This window comes from Balaenoptera acutorostrata, chromosome 6 (genome assembly GCF_949987535.1).
Source record: "Balaenoptera acutorostrata chromosome 6, mBalAcu1.1, whole genome shotgun sequence".
In the NCBI taxonomy this organism is placed as follows: Eukaryota; Metazoa; Chordata; class Mammalia; order Artiodactyla; family Balaenopteridae; genus Balaenoptera; species Balaenoptera acutorostrata.
This window is the reverse complement of record NC_080069.1, coordinates 12207209-12224960: the sequence shown is the minus strand read 5'-3', so window position 1 is coordinate 12224960 and position 17752 is coordinate 12207209. Positions and strand designations below refer to the sequence as shown.

At 44.2% G+C, this 17752-nt stretch overlaps 1 protein-coding gene across 4 annotated transcripts in view; it reads right to left on the bottom strand.

Moving 5' to 3' along the window:
- Nucleotides 1-410: 410 nt before the first annotated feature.
- ADRA1A (adrenoceptor alpha 1A) overlaps nucleotides 411-17752 on the bottom strand; it is a 96936-nt gene continuing 79594 nt past the window's right edge. For 3 of the 4 annotated variants that reach the window (XM_007192750.3, XM_057549242.1, XM_057549243.1), the window contains exon 3: nucleotides 5024-8039. In XM_007192750.3, the coding sequence (XP_007192812.1) occupies nucleotides 7522-8039 (518 nt within the window). In that variant the 3' untranslated portion in view covers nucleotides 5024-7521. Of the gene's footprint in view, nucleotides 3139-5023; nucleotides 8040-17752 lie in introns of those variants that run through there. The other variant, XM_057549244.1, reaches the window with a different exon arrangement.

Here is a 17752-nt window from a genome sequence, read left to right as displayed (position 1 = left end):
GGACCTGCCGTGGGAGGGGACAGAGCAGCTAAGGGAAGCCCCAAGTTGTCAGCACTGTACCCCGTGGGAACTGGTCCCCTCTGGAGCAAGGGCACCTACCCCAGCATCACCACTGCTTGTAAGCTTGGCAAGAGAGGGAGGGCGGAAGGATGGAGAGAGAGGAAGGGATGAGAAAGGAGACGGGAAGGAAGGGAAGGAGATGGTGAAGACAGACAGGGCCGGGAGGAGGGAAGGGAAGCTGCCACACAGCGCCTGCCCCAAAGCCTTCCCTTCTGTGCCCACCACGGGCAGTGGTGTTATTACTGACTGGTCTCGATGCTCCCAGGTCCTTCCCGATCAGGTCTGCCCCTCCCCCCATCCCACGCCCCACCCCAGCCGAGTCTCATCTCTCAGCCCCCGCGCACACCGGGTCCTGGGCCAAGGGAACTGGCACACGTTGTTCCCAGCTGGGACAGCCTTCCTCGCTTGACTGCCCATCAGAACTGGGAGGGGACGGGAAGGAAGCCCCGCCCCCAAAGCGCCCAGCTCAGAGAAATATGGCTCCGTCATCCCAGGGGAGGTCTAAATATGTTCCCCATAGTAACGCCATTTCGAGGCTAGTTAGGTCATTTCAGACTTAAACAAAAAGGGAGAGAAGAACAAGAGAAGGAGGCAGAGGAGAGCGCCTGCTGGTAACTAGCACTGGTCTTGCGGCTGCTGTCCTCCCGTCCGGCACCTCCTCGGACCCCAGGTCCCCACGAGCTCCAGGGCAGACCCTCAGGTGCCCGGGTGCCTGCGCCGTGGTGAGGAGGCCTTCCCAAGGAGCCAAGTGTGGCCCCTAAAGCCTCGGGGGACCTCCCTTCAGCAGCGGGGCTGGGAGGGATTTCACATCGACCTCGTCAAATGGCTCTGATCGGCTGTTGCTTCTCTCCGAGTTGGCCAGATGGCGCTGGGGCATTTTGCCAGTGAGGGGAAGGGCCGAAAGACCCCCGTGGATGCCCCTGGGCTTCTGCTGACCTGCTTGTTCTGCAGAATACAGCAGTGGGAGGGGGGACTGAAAATCACAATGCCATACTTAAGTTATCTTTTCGGTGGGCGGGTCATATGGGGCAGGAGCCAGCCCTGAATATGAACTTGTCACTTTACCTAACAACTCATACCATTTGGGAATGTTAATGTAGTCAAGTGTAGATGTGGCAATGGAATATTAAAAAAAAAAAAAAAAAAAAAGAAGCTTGTATGTTGAACACCTAAGTCCACTGCTTAGCATTATTTGTACTACACTGTAAACTAGTAATAGCAGAGATCAAGGATGGTAAATTGTGGCCCATGGGCTCAATCTGGCCCATGGCCTATTTTTTGGTATAGCCTGTGAACTAAGAATGGTTTCTACATTTTTAGAGGGTTTCCCAAAAAAATAAAAAAATTCAAACAAAGAAGAGTGTGTAATAGACCGTATGGCCCACAATGCCTAAAATATCTACTGTCTAGCCATTTGCAGAAAAAGTTTGCCAATCCCTGGTGTACGTTAAATAGATTTTTATTTTTTGGTTCATCTGGGAACATCCTTCCCCGTCCCCGTTTAAAACAATGCCTCTTGGAAAAATGCAACAGATGAGCTTGGAACACACCCAGATCACAAGCTGGGGACTGTCTGTGCCTTTCTGTATTTTTTTGTGCCAAGTGCGGCACCTGGTGCAAGAGAAGAAGTGAACAGCTTGCTGATGGTGATGATCGGGGTGTATACAGTTCTCACTGGAAAACAAACATTCCCGAAACTCTCTCTCTGGGACCTTTCCTGAAGCCCTTAAGGTGTCAATCACTGCTGGGTTTGCCTTACACGTCACCCCGTTGAGCAACCCAAGAGCCCCCCGCCTTGCTTATTTCCTTAGCTCTTGCTGCCTATCTAAGGAGAAAGAACGGAATTACATCTGCTTGTCTTTTAGCCAGTGAGAGAACCCTAGACAAATATGCACTCAGCCCCTAGAACAATCTTGATCGGCCCAGCCGCTGGCAGAGATACAGCAGGAGAGAAGGTACAAATAGAGCTGAAAATACGGTTCAAGAGGTGAGTGAGTGAAATGTAAATGTCAGAGTCTCGAGAAATGCAGTGGACCTTGGGGATATTGAAAGCATCATGGAAAAAGAAGTCAAAGGCTGGATTTGAAGATATTCAAAGAAATCCTTAAACCTCACGTCACCTTTCCCCTTGTTTTTTCATATGCTAGGTAAAGATAATAATTCCTTCCTTCTCCTTCTGCCTCATAGGGATAACTCGAGATAGACAAAAGTACTTTGGACCCGTATGAAATATTATATAAATAGAAGAAAATACTAAACTCATGTTGGGATTTTCTGTAGCTTCTTTTCTATCACATCGGAATGAAACTACTATATTCAGGTTTTTTAATAGGTCAGTGCCTTCATTATTTTTTTCCCTGCCAAATATAGTATTAATTTGCTCTTAGATTTTTTTTTTTACCTAATTAAGTATGTATTTCTTATAGTTTCGCAATAATCATTTCCAGCTCATAACGTGCAACGTTGACTGTGATATGGATGGAAAGTACTGTAGTAACTCCTGAGCCACAAGTATAAGAAGGACAACTATTTTGTCTTTGGAAATGAATAAGCATCAGCTTTAGGGAAGTTCCTTGTTTATCAGTTGCTTCAACGCATTACCGAACAGCTCTGAGCAATGTCCACAGTCTTCTTCCTCCTCAACAGCCCCCTTCCAATGTCATGACCTTCCTTTTAGGTGGGAGACTCAGTAGTCCGTGTTGCAGTAGCAAAGAAGTGACATTTTCCTATACAGAACAGACAAGGTCCATCCTCAGCCCCCATGACATTTGGGTCTGGGGAAGTATGAAAGAGGTAATGCTGATGGGATCACTGGCCAGGGCTGGTGTCCTCTGCTCAAATCCCAGCTGGCTTTCGCCAGCCCAAACCCACAACAGTCATCTTCACTCACTCATCTTGCAGGGACTTTGGAGGACCAGAGGCCATTGCTGCCATTGCTTTTTGAAGATGGTGGACCCCACAGCAGCCTGGGCTCAGCCCTGCTCCTCAGCACAGTTTGTAGACAAGGAGCATGGGGCCAACAGTGTTCCAAGCGGGCTCGACCGGAGCTGTGTGCAGGTAGTTTCATGGTTAAAAGTCCTAGTAGTGTAAAAAGAAATCAGAGTGACAAGTGAGCATACCTCGGATGTCTCCATATTTACCACCGCTGTCTTCTTTTTAGTCTCCCTGGTTTTGCTTGAAGAATTTACTTTCCTTGTGCTTGGGCTCCCTTCTCCCTTTGCTGACAAGCAGAGCTCTTAATTAAGTCAACAAGTTCTCAGACACAGAGGCAGTGTCTCTTTTGGCAAGAGGATCTGAGCAGAAACAGCCCCAGAAGCAAGTGAGAATGTTTGTCAAGCTGTGATTAAGCAGCTGTGATTAAAGAGAGAATAATCCCCTGCCCAAGCAAATAGTTCCTAACAAGTTATCACTCCCAGGCCATAACCATGAAACCTATTGGGCCAGAAGGTCTGCGTGATGGTTCACTTTGAGGGATGGGAGTAGCTGAGACACTCAGGACTTAAAGCTTTCATTTGTGAAATCCAGGAACAAGAGGATGCCATCTAAGAAGCAGCCATAGCTGCCAACTGATTCTTCATTTTCAAAGATTGCCAAGGTCTCTGGCTACTTGAAGACCAGCATTCTGAACCATTTCCTCATGGTGACAGATAATGAAATTCACATATTTGACACACTCTCTGGGCTTTGTGTAATTCCTGGTGAAATACCTATAATTCCTTCTCTCTCTCCAACTCAAAAAAACACTTTTTTTGGAGTACAGGTGAATGTTAAGTGATACTGTATTTGCTTTTTATTTATTTTAAATAGGGATATACTTCCTGAAAGTGTGCTGATGACCTGTGGCTGCTTGTCAGTAACTTTAACACACTGCACAATGCGTTTTTTTTTTTTTTAAAAGAGAAGCCTTAAATTCTTTTTTTTTTTATTAATTAATTTATTTATGGTTGTGTTGTGTCTTCGTTTCTGTGCGAGGGCTTTCTCTAGTTGTGGCAAGCGGGGGCCACTCTTCATCGCGGTGCGCGAGCCTCTCACCATCGCGGCCTCTCTTGTTGCGGAGCACAGGCTCCAGACGCGCAGGCTCAGTAGTTGTGGCTCACGGGCCTAGTTGCTCCGCGGCATGTGGGATCTTCCCAGACCAGGGCTCGAACCCGTGTCCCCTGCATTGGCAGGCAGATTCTCAACCACTGCGCCACCAGGGAAGCCCCTGCACAATGCGTTTTGCATCCACAACCGTGTTTGCTGTTCTAAGCCAAGCCAGCCTCTTCTGCATTCTCATATATGTCCGTCTTCACCCAGTTTGATATAATTTGTCCTTCATGCAAAGCCTGAAGAACATTCCAGGCCATTCTCCCCTACAAAAGCGGTGCCAACTGATAGTTAGAATTACAGGCGCCGAACCCTTCCCATTACGACCTGCTCTTGGGTTTGGCTGGGATGGAGATTTGGCAGCATGTTTACTGAGATTGACTGGAAGCAAATCCCAAAGAAACAAAACATTAAAAAGTGTGGGTATGGTTTCGTATCCTCAGCATATCCAATCCCAACTGGGGGAGCTTTGCAATCCAAGTAGGTGGCAAGAGCGTTAGAAGCCTTAATATCTTGGAGAGCGTTAGCAGATTCCCAAGTGATTACAGGCAGAAGCGGTCTTTAAATGAGACACAAGGGAGGTAAAAGGAAGAAAACTTGATACGTAAAATGCTTTTCTGAAATCCTTGCCAAAGGTCTGGGGAAATTCTTGAGTAAAGAGATTCAAGGACTCTCTTAAGGCGTGCAGTTTGAATTGCAGGAGAAACTCAAATTTCACCTATCCCATAATGTCAAGTTGATTTTTGGTGATGTTTAGACAATCCCAAAGCAACTGCTTTTTATAATACATTAGAGAAGATATTTTGACCACTGTTACTCTGGGTGTGTTCTTCAAACTCCAAATAGAAGCAGTAAACATGTGAGTATAAATATGACGATCATTTATTTAACTGTGACAATTTTAGAGAGCTTTTGGCATGCTCAAAGGTACAGAGATTTTTGTGGATGAGTAAAAAAATAACTCGTACATTGTTTATCCCGCTTTGGACTACGTCTTGGGTGACAGTATCAATTTCTTGTAAAATTGGCATGTTTATACCTAATATCATGTCATGGGAAAGGAAAAAAATGTTAAAGTTTGCCTCCCTGGAGGGAGTGGGGATGGAAAAGGGTGTAGCAGACAATTATTTATGGATAGTTTTACATGAATACAATTGTCATGGCTTTTATCTGATGACCGAAAGATTTCCGAGTTGTTTATTTTGATTAGAAGTGGCATTAAGGCTAGCTTTCCAGTGATCCTAAGCTTTCTAGTATCTAAAATTTAAATTTGTCTGTAGAGGTGTTCAAAGAACATCTCAAACATGGAGCCGTGTTCTGCTGAAGAAAAGCTATTACCCTTCTTTTCATGGGGACACACTTCCTGTAAGGGGGAGCCTGGTAAGATTTAAAAATTCAGATCCTAAAAGAAGTTCTTCTCAACAATGAAACTGAAGTGAGGTTTGCACAGTCAAGTCCTTCCCTGATGCCTACAGGCATAATATAGGACACCTACCTCTGGAAGAGCTGTCAGGAGACACACAAACAGACCAGAAGAGTCTAAAAATCCAGCCAACATCTACTGCCAGAATCCAAGTTACGAGCACATGGCACAGTGTCTATCTGGTCAACAACGAGACACTTTCCAGAAAGGGCTGAGAAAGCAGTAACATTCTAGGTCAAAACACAACCAACAACCAAACTCAAATCCACACGCAAGCATACCTTCCAGCGCAGTATGCGAAGAAATTAGCCTTTTAGAAAGATTTCAGGAAATTATCATTTTGCTGCAAGAAAAGAAGGAAAGGATGCTGGGGACGCTACCTTTGCTGTGAAGGTTAAATAATGGCTACAATCTGCCTTGAAATTCTTAGAGGGAATTACCCCAAATAGGGGGAAGGAGGCCACAGAAATGGTCAGGAGTTTAAGAACAGTGATTCTAGTCAAGAATTATTTCCAAAACATAAATCTTCTTTTAAGTTCTTACTGTGGAATGCAAAAATTAATTTTAATTTTTACATATAGTCACCATCTGTATCTTTGTAATATACAGAATTATTAAGGTTGACCAAAATTTGGTATACAGAAAGCAAAAAATAGTGTGTTCCCCAAGTTCTTGTAAAAAGTGGGGATAGATTAAATAAACGGACTATTGGATCTTTTATCAGCATAAACAGGCTTCTGTCAAAAACCGTTTGCAAACTCCTGTTTCTGATGGGTTTTTGGTGACCAGAAAGCATCCTCCCAAGCTAAGCGTGTGTATCTTTCAAAGTTCTGGATCATCAGGCTCATTCCAACATGTCCCATTTGCCCCGGGGACTGTGGACTTCACTCATTATGCAATAGTGAAGCAGCTGACAAAAAATGGGAGTCGTGCTGTGCCTTTCAAAATATTATAAGCTCTGGTTTTTTCATAATGGAATTCTGGAAAAGGTAAGTGATTTGCCAAGAAAAGCCTTTCTAGGCCATGTTGAAAAGCCTGTGGAATAATTTTGCCACCTCTATCTTAGCATGAAATTAGCATCCACCCCAACCCAACCTCTTGATCTTTAGATATGTTACACAAGAAGCCTTCTTCCACCTGATCTTTGAGCCACTTAATGGAATTCTGTCCGTAGAAGTTAAGTTGAAAAACTGACCCTCATCTTTACTGTCTTCCGTTAGGAAAAGCCATCTTTCCCCGACTGGTTCTTTCAACTCTTTCTAGACCCAAGTGCATTATATCAGAGACGTAATGAGTGTCCCTCCCTCTCATCCTTAGGGAATCAGAAGCAGTCACATTATAGCCAAAGGTAAATCTCACTGTCAAGTTTCCCCCAAGCCGAGAAACTGGATGTGTCAGAAATGGTGGAGTTTAAAACTTGCTCTAAAAATAACGTGTCTGGATACCGGCCACCATCTTAAGGCTCTTCCCCTCCAGGCCTTCTCCCCGTAAAAATCCAAAGTGGTTCTCAGTAAGTTTAGCCTGGAAATAAAATCCCCTCACTCCATCAAGAAATAGCTCCAAACTTAGAGTGCATGCTCAAAATATTCATGATGAAATCATAATCCTATATTTATAGTCTTTTGGATTGTGTATGAAATTCTGTTTCCCATGGTGTTTTTCGTTGAAAGGGCCAGACATGGAAAGCGGGCTCAGAGGATGACCCAGAGAGCATCAGGCTCAAGGAAATGCTGTTTACCATCATTGTGAACGGGACGGTTGTGTGACATCCTCCCTCTTCCCTAAGCCCTACCCACTGCCCAAGAGTCGGGTCTCCTCCCCAGCCCATTCCCAGATGGTCCCTGGTTTAATGGTCCTGTCTCATCATCCACAAAATGTGAACTGGCCTTCCCAGTAGGAAGTGGAGTGGGTGCCTAAGGTCATGCCCCTGCCCTTCTGACCTTCCCTGTCCTCTAGACTTCCTCCCCATTCTCACTGAGGGAGATGGTATGGATCTTAATGGTTGGAATTTGATGATTCTCTCCATGGCTGGGTGTCGAGGGCCCCGTGCAGCAGCAGACCTGCAAAAAGCTTTTACTTCTCACCCGGGCAGTGGTGCAGGCTGATTGGTCTTTGGGCACTGTAATCCTGGCAGATCCACGGGGCAGGGAAGAGAAAAATTTCCATTCACAGACCCCATCCGTCTTGGAGATCTTATAGAAGGTCTCTCCGGATCCCACCGGAATGCGCACCAGGTCCTTGTGCTGTCCCTCCAGGGCATGGCTGGGTGGGTGCAGAGTATAGCCCAGGGCATGTTTGGAAGAGTGCTTTCGGCTCAGACACTGGATTCTCAAGACATTCTGAAAGGCCTTTTTAAACTCTTGACTGGAGCATGGGTATATAATGGGGTTGATGCAGCTGTTTAGGTATCCGAGCCAAAATGCTATTTTAAAAACTGTTTCTGAGGGCCTGAAATCAGGAAAGAAAGACCCTGGAAGAAAACACACAGATTCATACATGTTATTTGCAAGCCAACGGGCCAACTGGTTAGGAAAATAAAGCAAACCAACCAACAAACACCTTATTATATCTTTAAAAAGTTTCAAATGATTCCCAATGCATTTGAGTTTTCACATTTGACCGATTGTCCCCTAGGAACGTAACCCCTTGGTAATATCCTCAAAGGCCATTCTCACTTGGTCCACATGTGCAATATTATTTAAGGGAAAAGACCCAAAGGGTAGGGCTGTGCTGGTTCTCAGTGATAAAACATTACTTGGTGTCCGCTATAAAGCTTTAAAAGATGAAAACATGAAATTTAGGCTGAGTCTACATAGGCAAATTGTTTTCCTGAATTTAAAAATAAGTTGCAATCTATTCAAATATTCATAATAAAATAGGGTTACCTGAATGTTCCCTTTGTTCTTTGATGCAGTATTATACAGGCACAGCCTAAATAATTATGAATTCTTTCTCTCCTGAATATTGGAGTTGTATATTTTAATGAGAATCCAAATTTATAAAATATTGACTTGGCCAACTTTGGCCAGTGATTCTTGATTGACAATTTTCCTTTGATGATGCCTTTTGACATTACAGTATACTTGTCTGCTCAAAATACTCCAGTAGCAACCAAATGTTTGTCAATAGCTTGACATGCAGGGTCCTCCATAGTGCTAAACCTACTGTAGATTTCTAACATTAATACTTCCACTCTAACCAGACTCACTACAAACTTTTCTCCAGATCATTGTTCATTTTTTTTGTTCTCTTAAGTTGGGTCCAGATGTCTAAAACTCTCTTTCCTGTCCTCTTCACCTATTTAAGACATCCGCTAATTTACACGGCAGGGATCAAGTTTCAGGCGTCTTTACATCTTATGTGGTCACTATCTCATAGCTCTTGGAAGCAGAATGGCAAAAGCATGGAACCCTAAAGCAGGAACTGTCTTAGAGGTTATTTTCTTCAATTATTCAATTTCCAAATTAAAAAAAATGATATTAAAGTGGCTGCCACAAACTTAATAGCTACAGTACTAACATAGTGATGGATAAAGAGATATAGAACTCCAAGCCCAGTGTTCTTTATTCTCCGCACAACTTTTTTCTTTTGCCTCAGCCGAATAAAGGTCTTGATTTTATGTCTTTCTTTTTGTCTCTGCTCTAGAGACCCATCAGAGTCATGACAAACTGATGGGTAGGCTTAAAAATCTACTCTGGCAAGCAATGCCCTGACATTTTGCAGAGAATCTCATAAATATAAACAAAGAGTAAAGTTAAATATTGCAGAGCCAGAGAAGGCAAAATGGTACAGTGATTAATGAGAGCATTTTTTTTTTAATCTCTGAAACACACTCCCTGATAAATTCAGTGTGTCTCAAAGAAATTAACACACACACACACACACACACACAAAACCACACACACAGATGATGATGATGTTAAGTGAGAAAGTATTATTCTTTAGCTCCAAAGCTTTTAACATTTTCCTATAATTTTAAGTTACTCATATGGGATGTCTGGTTTGGAACAGGCTGTGTGCTAAATACTTTACATACAATTTAATCATCATTAGTAACATCAAGAGTTACATGATTCCTACTGTAGAGCACAGGGAACTCTACTCAATTCTCTGTAATGACCTATATGGGAAAAGAATCTAAAAAAAAGAGTGGAAATACGTATATGTATAACTGATGCACTTTGCTGTACAGCAGAAACTAACACAACATTGTAAATCAACTAGACTCCAATAAAAATTTTTAAAAGTTATATGATTCATATCAACATCCCCATTTTACAAATGAAGAAACTGGTTTAATGAGATTGAATAATTCAACTAAAGTCACTCAGCAGATGGTTACTGGTACAGCTGGGATGTGAAACTGGGAAGTCTGACTTTGGGGCCTATGTTCCTTTATCGAGTCTCAAAATATATTAGAATAATACATCTCTAGGGAATGAGGATGGTGGGTGGAGAATGATGAAGTGTACAGTTGCGGGTGTTAAATTGGAAAGATGGTTTTTCAAACTTAAGCAGAGAGGTGAAGAAAGCAGCCAATAGCAACATGAATGGTGGTTTTGTGTGAATGTAGTCAGTTCCAGAAAAAATTCATCTTAATTATGATGCCTATATGTTGTCCAATATTTCTTCCTGATAGTAACAGTGACAGGATTAAGGGAACTTACTTCACAAGGCAGGCCTTGGCTCAGGCTTAATGAGAATATATGAGCAGGGCATGCCCCAAATTACCTTGTCTTGGAATTTCACTATTCTGTAAATCAGCTAGAGAGGGAAGTGTATTTCCTTTATTTGAAGAGCTTAAATTAAAAGAAAAAGAAAAAAAAAACCACATGAATTCTGAATGTGAATGCTAGCGAGGTGATTTGGGATCCTTGGAATTTCCCATAATTCCTTCAGGGACACTCTCTGTGCTCACAGACCCCCGTTCTGCATTCAGACATCTCAACAGTTCCTTTTAGTCCCTTTCCTCCCATTCCTCTTCTCTCCTTCGAGGCCCCCTTAATGCCAGGTCTGGCCGACCCGGCGCCAAGTCACTCTGGCCTTCCTGTTGTGTCCACAGCTTCAGAGGTAAATACTGGTCCTTTCCCTCATGTGCCCTGCTCAAAACACCCATTTCCTCACTGCAGCTGAGGTATAGGGTGAGAAAGCAGATGGTTAAAATGAATTTACACTAAGATTTGAAAAGTCAAATAGTCCAGCTTTAACCCTGCAGGAATACTGTGTTGCTAATCCAAGCAAATCTCTAGATTTTTGGCTTTTCAGATAGTGAATGGGAGAGTCTTCTGGCCAGAGGCTTTCCCATAAAGGAAACCACTTGGTTTATCCCATCAGGTGTGTGACAGCACCTAGATGTGTCTAAACCTAGCATGATCTGTCCACTCCCAATCCGATGATCCCACAGGGGCGGATCATGGGACCCATTTCTCCTGCCCGCTGTGTCCATCCTCCCTTGGGGGTGATTCTCTCTCGGCAGCTCCCGGCTGGGGTTAAGAGAGAGACTCACAACTGTGCTTCCTTCAGATGCTTTCCAAAAGTTAACAAAAGACAGCACAAGGCTGTTTCCATCCTTATTAATATTATTCACATCTTTAGATATCTTCCTTCCCTTCATTTTTCCTCTCCTAGGAAGAGAAGGTTGAGCTGGGATCAGGCTTGGAAAAGAGTTGTTGCTTCCTGGGATCGATCAGGGTGTGCTCATCTCGGTACCCACTTCCCTGCCCAAATCTTTCCACTCAGGCACCATCTTCTCTGAACGCCTCACGATTTCTATTCCCAACCTCACTTTCTTCTCAGATCCCTCTCTTCCTGATGACGATGGTGTTTTTTAGACTAGGAAGGCAGCTGGACCATGCTTCTCTCTGTCGTCCCCCCATCATGGCGTGGAGCACCAGGGTTGAACCTGCCTGGCTTAGGGATGGGCACCTCAGACCCAGTCACTAGGTTGTAAACTCCCTCTGAGCCGGTACCATGTCAGTTTTGCTTGCTCATGGAGCTCCAGAACCCAGCACACTGCTGGCATGTCAAAGGCATCCTTCTAATTTTTGCTGAATGAAGAGCCGATTCCTTGAATGACCTACTGAATGAATGAATGATCCTCTCCATGACTCTGCTTCACAGTGCGGCCTGGTTTCTGCTCTGCCTGGGTCATAGCTCTTATTTCTCTTCCTGCCCCTGCCTTCCTTCTGTTGTCTCTTTCTTTTTTCTTCGGCCCAGTTCCTGCTCAAACCTCTGCTTTTCTCTGGGCTGTTATTACACTATTTTATTTTTCCGTGCTGCATCACCTGGTGTCTAACAGTCTAGTTTTTCTCACCGTGCTTCATAGGAAGAGCCAGACTTTTGAATTATCCACAGAAGCATAAGGTCTCCTATTTTTCTTGTCACCGTAGGTATGTTGTGCTCTTCAACAACTTCTGTCCAGACTCTGCTTCAAGAGGAGCAAATAGCTTCTGGCTTAATTCCTGGGCACCCCTCACCCTGTGGGTCATCCTTTGCATATGAATTTGCCTCATTTAATTCTTGAGCTTTGGAAAATCCCCAAGGTCCTGGGGACTCTTCCCTTCACTGAGTTTTCCTCCATGATTTGATCCTGCTGCAGAACTTCTGACTCTTCTTTTCAGGGCCCTCCAAACTCCCTGATCGACTAAAACTTGGCCAGACTGAGATGGGCAGAGCATGAATTTATCCATGAACACCATCAACATCTTCACCCTTGGAGAGTCAAAATCTTGGCTTCCGTTGTCAAGGTCCCTAGATTCCAACGAGAAATTGAAACTGATGTGTTCGAAGGATGCCACTTAAGTCTCATCACTTGATGTCCCCTCCACTGGAAGCATTTGACTTTTTGTTTCTGATCTGGGGCTTATCTGTAGGCTTATGGTGGTGGACACTGGGGACCATCTTAGTGAAGGCTGTACCACTAAGTTACAGCAAAATTTGCTCTCAATGCCCCCAACACAAAGAAAACCATTTTCCGGCCAATGTTGGTCTCCTAAGTGAGTTTTCTCCACCAGTGTTCCAGTTCACTCTAAAACACAGTGAGGATAAAAATGGAGTCCTCAAATTCCAACCCAGCACTGGTAATAGAAGGTTCCTCTTCAGTTCAGCTCTTGCAGAATCAGGGGACTCGGTATAGAAGCAGAAAACCATGAGTCAGTCTTCTGGGTTCTAACCTCCCAACTTCTAAGCTTCGTTTCACCTACCTGAAAACTTGACACCTTCATGACAACCTTGAGAGACATTGGGTTATGACAAACCCTAATTAGCTGGAGTCACAGAATGCTAGGGTGTGAAGAGTGGCAGAAACCTAGCAGGCACTGTCAACCTGTCCTATGCAGATGAAGAGAGGGTGGATGAAAAGGGAAAGTGGTTTCCACAAACTCATCTGCTCATCTGTGGTCCAGTCAGAACGAGATCCAGACTCTGCTCTGCTTCCCCCATTTCTGCTCCTGATCTCGTGCACCATGTGGCAACCCCAGAATGCCTGGGAAGTGTTAATGGCAATATGTCCAGCTGTTGTCATAGGATGACAACAGGTTCTGCAGAGATAATGAGAAAGAAGGGGGAGAAGAGTAGTGTCATCAATAACTACATCATTTTAAAAAGTTGTACTGTTCAAACACTGGAAAAAAAAACAGTGGGTGATGATCTTGGAAGGCCTTATCTGAAGGGTATCACATTCTGAAGACTGAAGCTTAAATGACTCCAATTAAAAAAAAAATATGGACTCCAAAGCAGAAGCTAATGCTATGTGACCATAGGAGACAATAAACCTTAATTGTTTCTCTTTGTCCAACCAGTAGTCTCTCCAAATGTCTGGTACCAGTCCAATGTGGCTGGTATACATCTAATGAACAGGGGACAGACACAAGCTGTTACACAAATAGGTGGCCAGTTCCCCAGACCAAGGAGCTCCAGTGCCAAGCAATATTCAGGCCAGATCAGTTGGCATCTTCTGGCCAGGAAAAAAGTTCTGTCCCATTGATGTAATCCCAGAGGAAAGCTGTTGGAATCAGTGTGAGCACAGAGAGACCCAAGTTTATTGTCATCCTGGAGTCTACCAGACGCCTCCATGTTTGGCTGCTGGTTTCCCTGTGTCACAGTGACTTGCCTGAGCCCTCTTGAGGTTTATCCAGGGGCCACCCTTGGGCAATTCTCAGCCAGACAAGAATATTTAGGTTAACTACCTGGAATGGTGGTCAGAAATCTCTAAAAATGCTGACCGGATTAACCGCAGACTAGAACCCTAGGCTCTCAACCCAAGATTCACGGATAGACTTCCCATGAAATGAAATACAGTCTGTGTATGAACAGAGATTTTCCTGAGAACAGGAATTCAGCTTTTGTCAGCTGTGCACAGTGGTCTTGGAGACGCAAAAGATGGCTGAGCCTGCCGCCCAGCTACTGAGCAAAAGCTGAACCTCTGGCTGGTGCACGTCACTTAGCCCATATGTCCTGATAAGAGCATCCAGCTTACAAACATGACACGAGGATGCCAGTTTACACCTCTTTAGAAGGACCTGCTCTTTTCTTCTCCTAGTTAACTGGGACTTGAAATAGCACAGCTCTCACCTTGTGCCTCTGAGGGCAGGCATCTGATTGCTCCCTGGAGAGAGTTAATATGTTGGGCCTTTTCTGAACTTTCTGGAGGGAAACTTGAAGAGTAGTCAAGGTGAGGAAGGATGGTGTGGGAGGGTGTAGTGAGCAGGGGGAAGAGAGGCACATTGTTTGCTGGGTGTGTAGCGTTGAACAGAACAAATCTGGAGCGCTGTGGGGACCCAGTGGAGGACGGAGGCGCTGCCCCTTTTCTCTTTTTCTGGGGACTGAGGTACATCAGCCTATGGTTACTGTTGTCAAAAACCACTGCTTCTTCCAACCATGGTGGGGAAAAAGGTCGGTTGGGGAGACATTTTCTCATACCTCATACTTCTGCAAGTGGGAGACATTCTTCATGGGATCTTTCTGGCTGGTCAAGTGTAATTCTGCAGAATCAGGGGTTTTATCCTGGAGGAGTCCAAGCCCCTCGAAGTAAAGCTCTTCAAAGAGTTCCTCTCTCCAGTTACCGAAGCCCCAAACAGTATTTCTCCTTTTAGCAAAGAGGACTGTGCCTCCCAGAACATGCATGTGAGGCCCCCAAACCCACGATGACTCGGGAGAGAACGACTCTGACCCAGGTGCACTCGACTCACCATGTACATTTCCCTAGAAGAGCTCCTTGCGTTGCCTGTTTCCTTTTGAAATGAATACATAATTCAAACGATTTCAACAGATTGCAAGATTTTTTTCTCCTTTACTTAACAAAATATATTTTGATTCAGGAAAACGATAGTAACTAAGTCACGTGTTCTTTTGTAGGTTGTTTCCTCAAAAGCAATCTCGTTTCATAAACCAACTTATTTTCCAAACTTTGCCTTTTTTCATTAAGGTCACCATTGTTTCATGAGTCTCACATTAGAAGCATCTTCTTTTTTTTTAAAATTAATTAATTAATTAATTTATGGCTGTGTTGGGTCTTCGTTTCTGTGCCAGGGCTTTCTCTAGTTGCGGCGAGCGGGGGCCACTCTCCATCGCGGTGCGCGGGCCTCTCACCATCGTGGCCTCTCTTGTTGCGGAGCACAGGCTCCAGACGCGCAGGCTCAGTAGTTGTGGCTCACGGGCCCAGTTGCTCCGCGGCATGTGGGATCTTCCCAGACCAGGGCTCGAACCCGTGTCCCCTGCACTGGCAGGCAGATTCTCAACCACTGCGCCACCAGGGAAGCCCTAGAAGCATCTTCTTATCATCTCTACAAAAGCTTTCTCCTACCACCCAGTGTAAAGCAGAGGCGTCCTCGAGCGTACACCTGTGAGTGTGGTTTATTTCTTTCATGGCGTGTACGATTTCTTTTTTTTTTCTTTCAAAAAATTTTTCTTTTTCCTTTTTCTTGTGATGAGGATGTTTAAGATCTACCCTCTTAGCAAATTGCAAATATGCTACTGTATTATTAACTATAGTTACCATGCTGTACATTATATTCCCAGGACTTATTTGTTTTATAACTGGAAGTTTGTATCTTTTGATCCATTCACCCATTTCATACCCTGTAAGTCGTCTTGTTTACTTGTTTTCTTTGACAGTCTCATTCTCCAGAGTGTCTAATAAGTGCTACAGTGGTTTTCTTTTGGAAAACCAAAACTGTCAAAAATGACACCCGTCTGTGCCAGGAGGGATGATTAAAGAAACTTGTGGGGAGATGGCCAGAAGGGAAGAGGGCAGATTGAAAGGGGGGAACTCGAGGTCCTAGGTTAGGTTTTAGGGAAAACATCCTGATATCCATCCTGGAGATCTGTATCTTCTGTAGGGAAAGAAGGACTGGGAGGAGAAATCCAAGGGCTGTTGTCATGAGACACACCTGTGTAGAGGCATGTGTGACCCTCTGAGGCCCAATGACAGTGAGTCACACAGAGTGGGAATGGCATTTGCTCTTCTGTGGTCCAGGCTGCTGGCGGCTCCAGGGCACCCGTGCTCCTTGGCAACGTGGGGGCTTCACACACCCACATCTAGGGCCTAAGGTGCTATGGCAGACGTCATCTGGTCACATCCAAGGGGATGGGACAGAAAGCGGTGGAAGCCATGAGGGAAAATTCCCAGAAACAACCAAAGGAAGGGGAGGTTTTTCAAGGGGATAAGGGAACCTCATAATAGTGAGACCGGCCAAGATATGTGTTGTACGTGAGCTTTTTGTTGCTGATAAGATCAAGTTCAAGCTCATCACCTTGTCATTCAAGGCCCTTCATCATTTGGTTTCACCAGCCTTACACGACTTTCGCTCCCATTATTCATTCACTTAACAAGTAATTTGCTTAGTGCCTTCTACGAGACAGGCACTGTTGTAGACATTGGAGATAGAATGATCAGGAAAATGCACAAGTTTCCTGCCCTTGGAGTTTACATTTTATAAGTATTTCCAATAAATGCCTGTTGAACTGAATTGTGAATTTCCAACAGCAAGGCTATCTTCTTGCCATGGTTGACTTTTCACTGTAACTCTTAATCAACCAAGGTGACTATGACCTCAGCTCACACAGTTGTCACCTTCATTCTCCTGCTCCTCTCTCAGTGACCTGTCCCTCTCCTCTAGTCAAACTTGGATTCATTCAAAATCTCTCTGTCTTCAAAATTGTGTTCAAAATCCAGCTCATCCATGAACCCTTCCTTCTTGATAGTGTAACTTGTTTTCTCACCTCCCCTAAGTATTCAACCTTAATTCCTTTTCTCTATATAGCACTCATCACCATCTTCTATGCTCATTTCTTCTTTGTCCCTTTCCTTGAATATGAACTCCTTGAAGGCAGAGGTTTTTGTCTTTTCATTTCACTGCTTCGTCCGCAATGCCAACAACAGTTTATAACATATAGTAGGCTCACAGCAAATACTGTTGGACGAATAACACAATCCTTATTTTTAATGTCTCTCTAAAGACACATACTACTCCTTATCCTTCATTTAAATTTCCTTCAGTGACGAACAAAATTCTCAATAAATGTGTATCAAATCAATGGATGACATTTGCTGATGGAAGAAAATGACATCTTGTATAAAACTCCCGCTTCAACTACTTAAAGCTGGAAATACACTCTTAAATGGAGAAAGAGAGCCTGTCTTAACTCCCATTCCAACACTTTATCTTCCCGATCTTCAAGACACTCATATTTACACAAAAATAAAACCATTCTACAAATAATTTTATACAGCTAAGTTGTAGGCACTTCATAAAATGATTACTTCCAGTACTTATAAAGACATTTTATAGGGTCCTGTAGGAAAGGTCAGAGCCTGTAATTAAGACGCGATAGTCATCAGCAGCCTTTCATATTTGTGGGATGTGAAGCCAAGGCCAAACACCACAAATCCGAAGCAGTGACAGAAACAACCAAAATCGGTCACCCAGGGAGGAAGCGTGGGAGGTCTTCACGAAGCTGTGCCTTCATGTTCAGCTGAAAGGCTACTGCAGGCTCTGTTCCAGAGTCCAGCCGCCAGGGACATGGGTGAGTTGGCTGGTGCTTATGTAGTAAGAGGTGAACGGGGGAGCCAGCAGGGGCTGTTGACTCTGGACTGATGGTAAAGATATGGAATCTGAGTTCTCTGGACAAGTCCCTACTTGGAAATGACAACCCAGGTCCTCTCACTGGCCACTGGGTCACCCA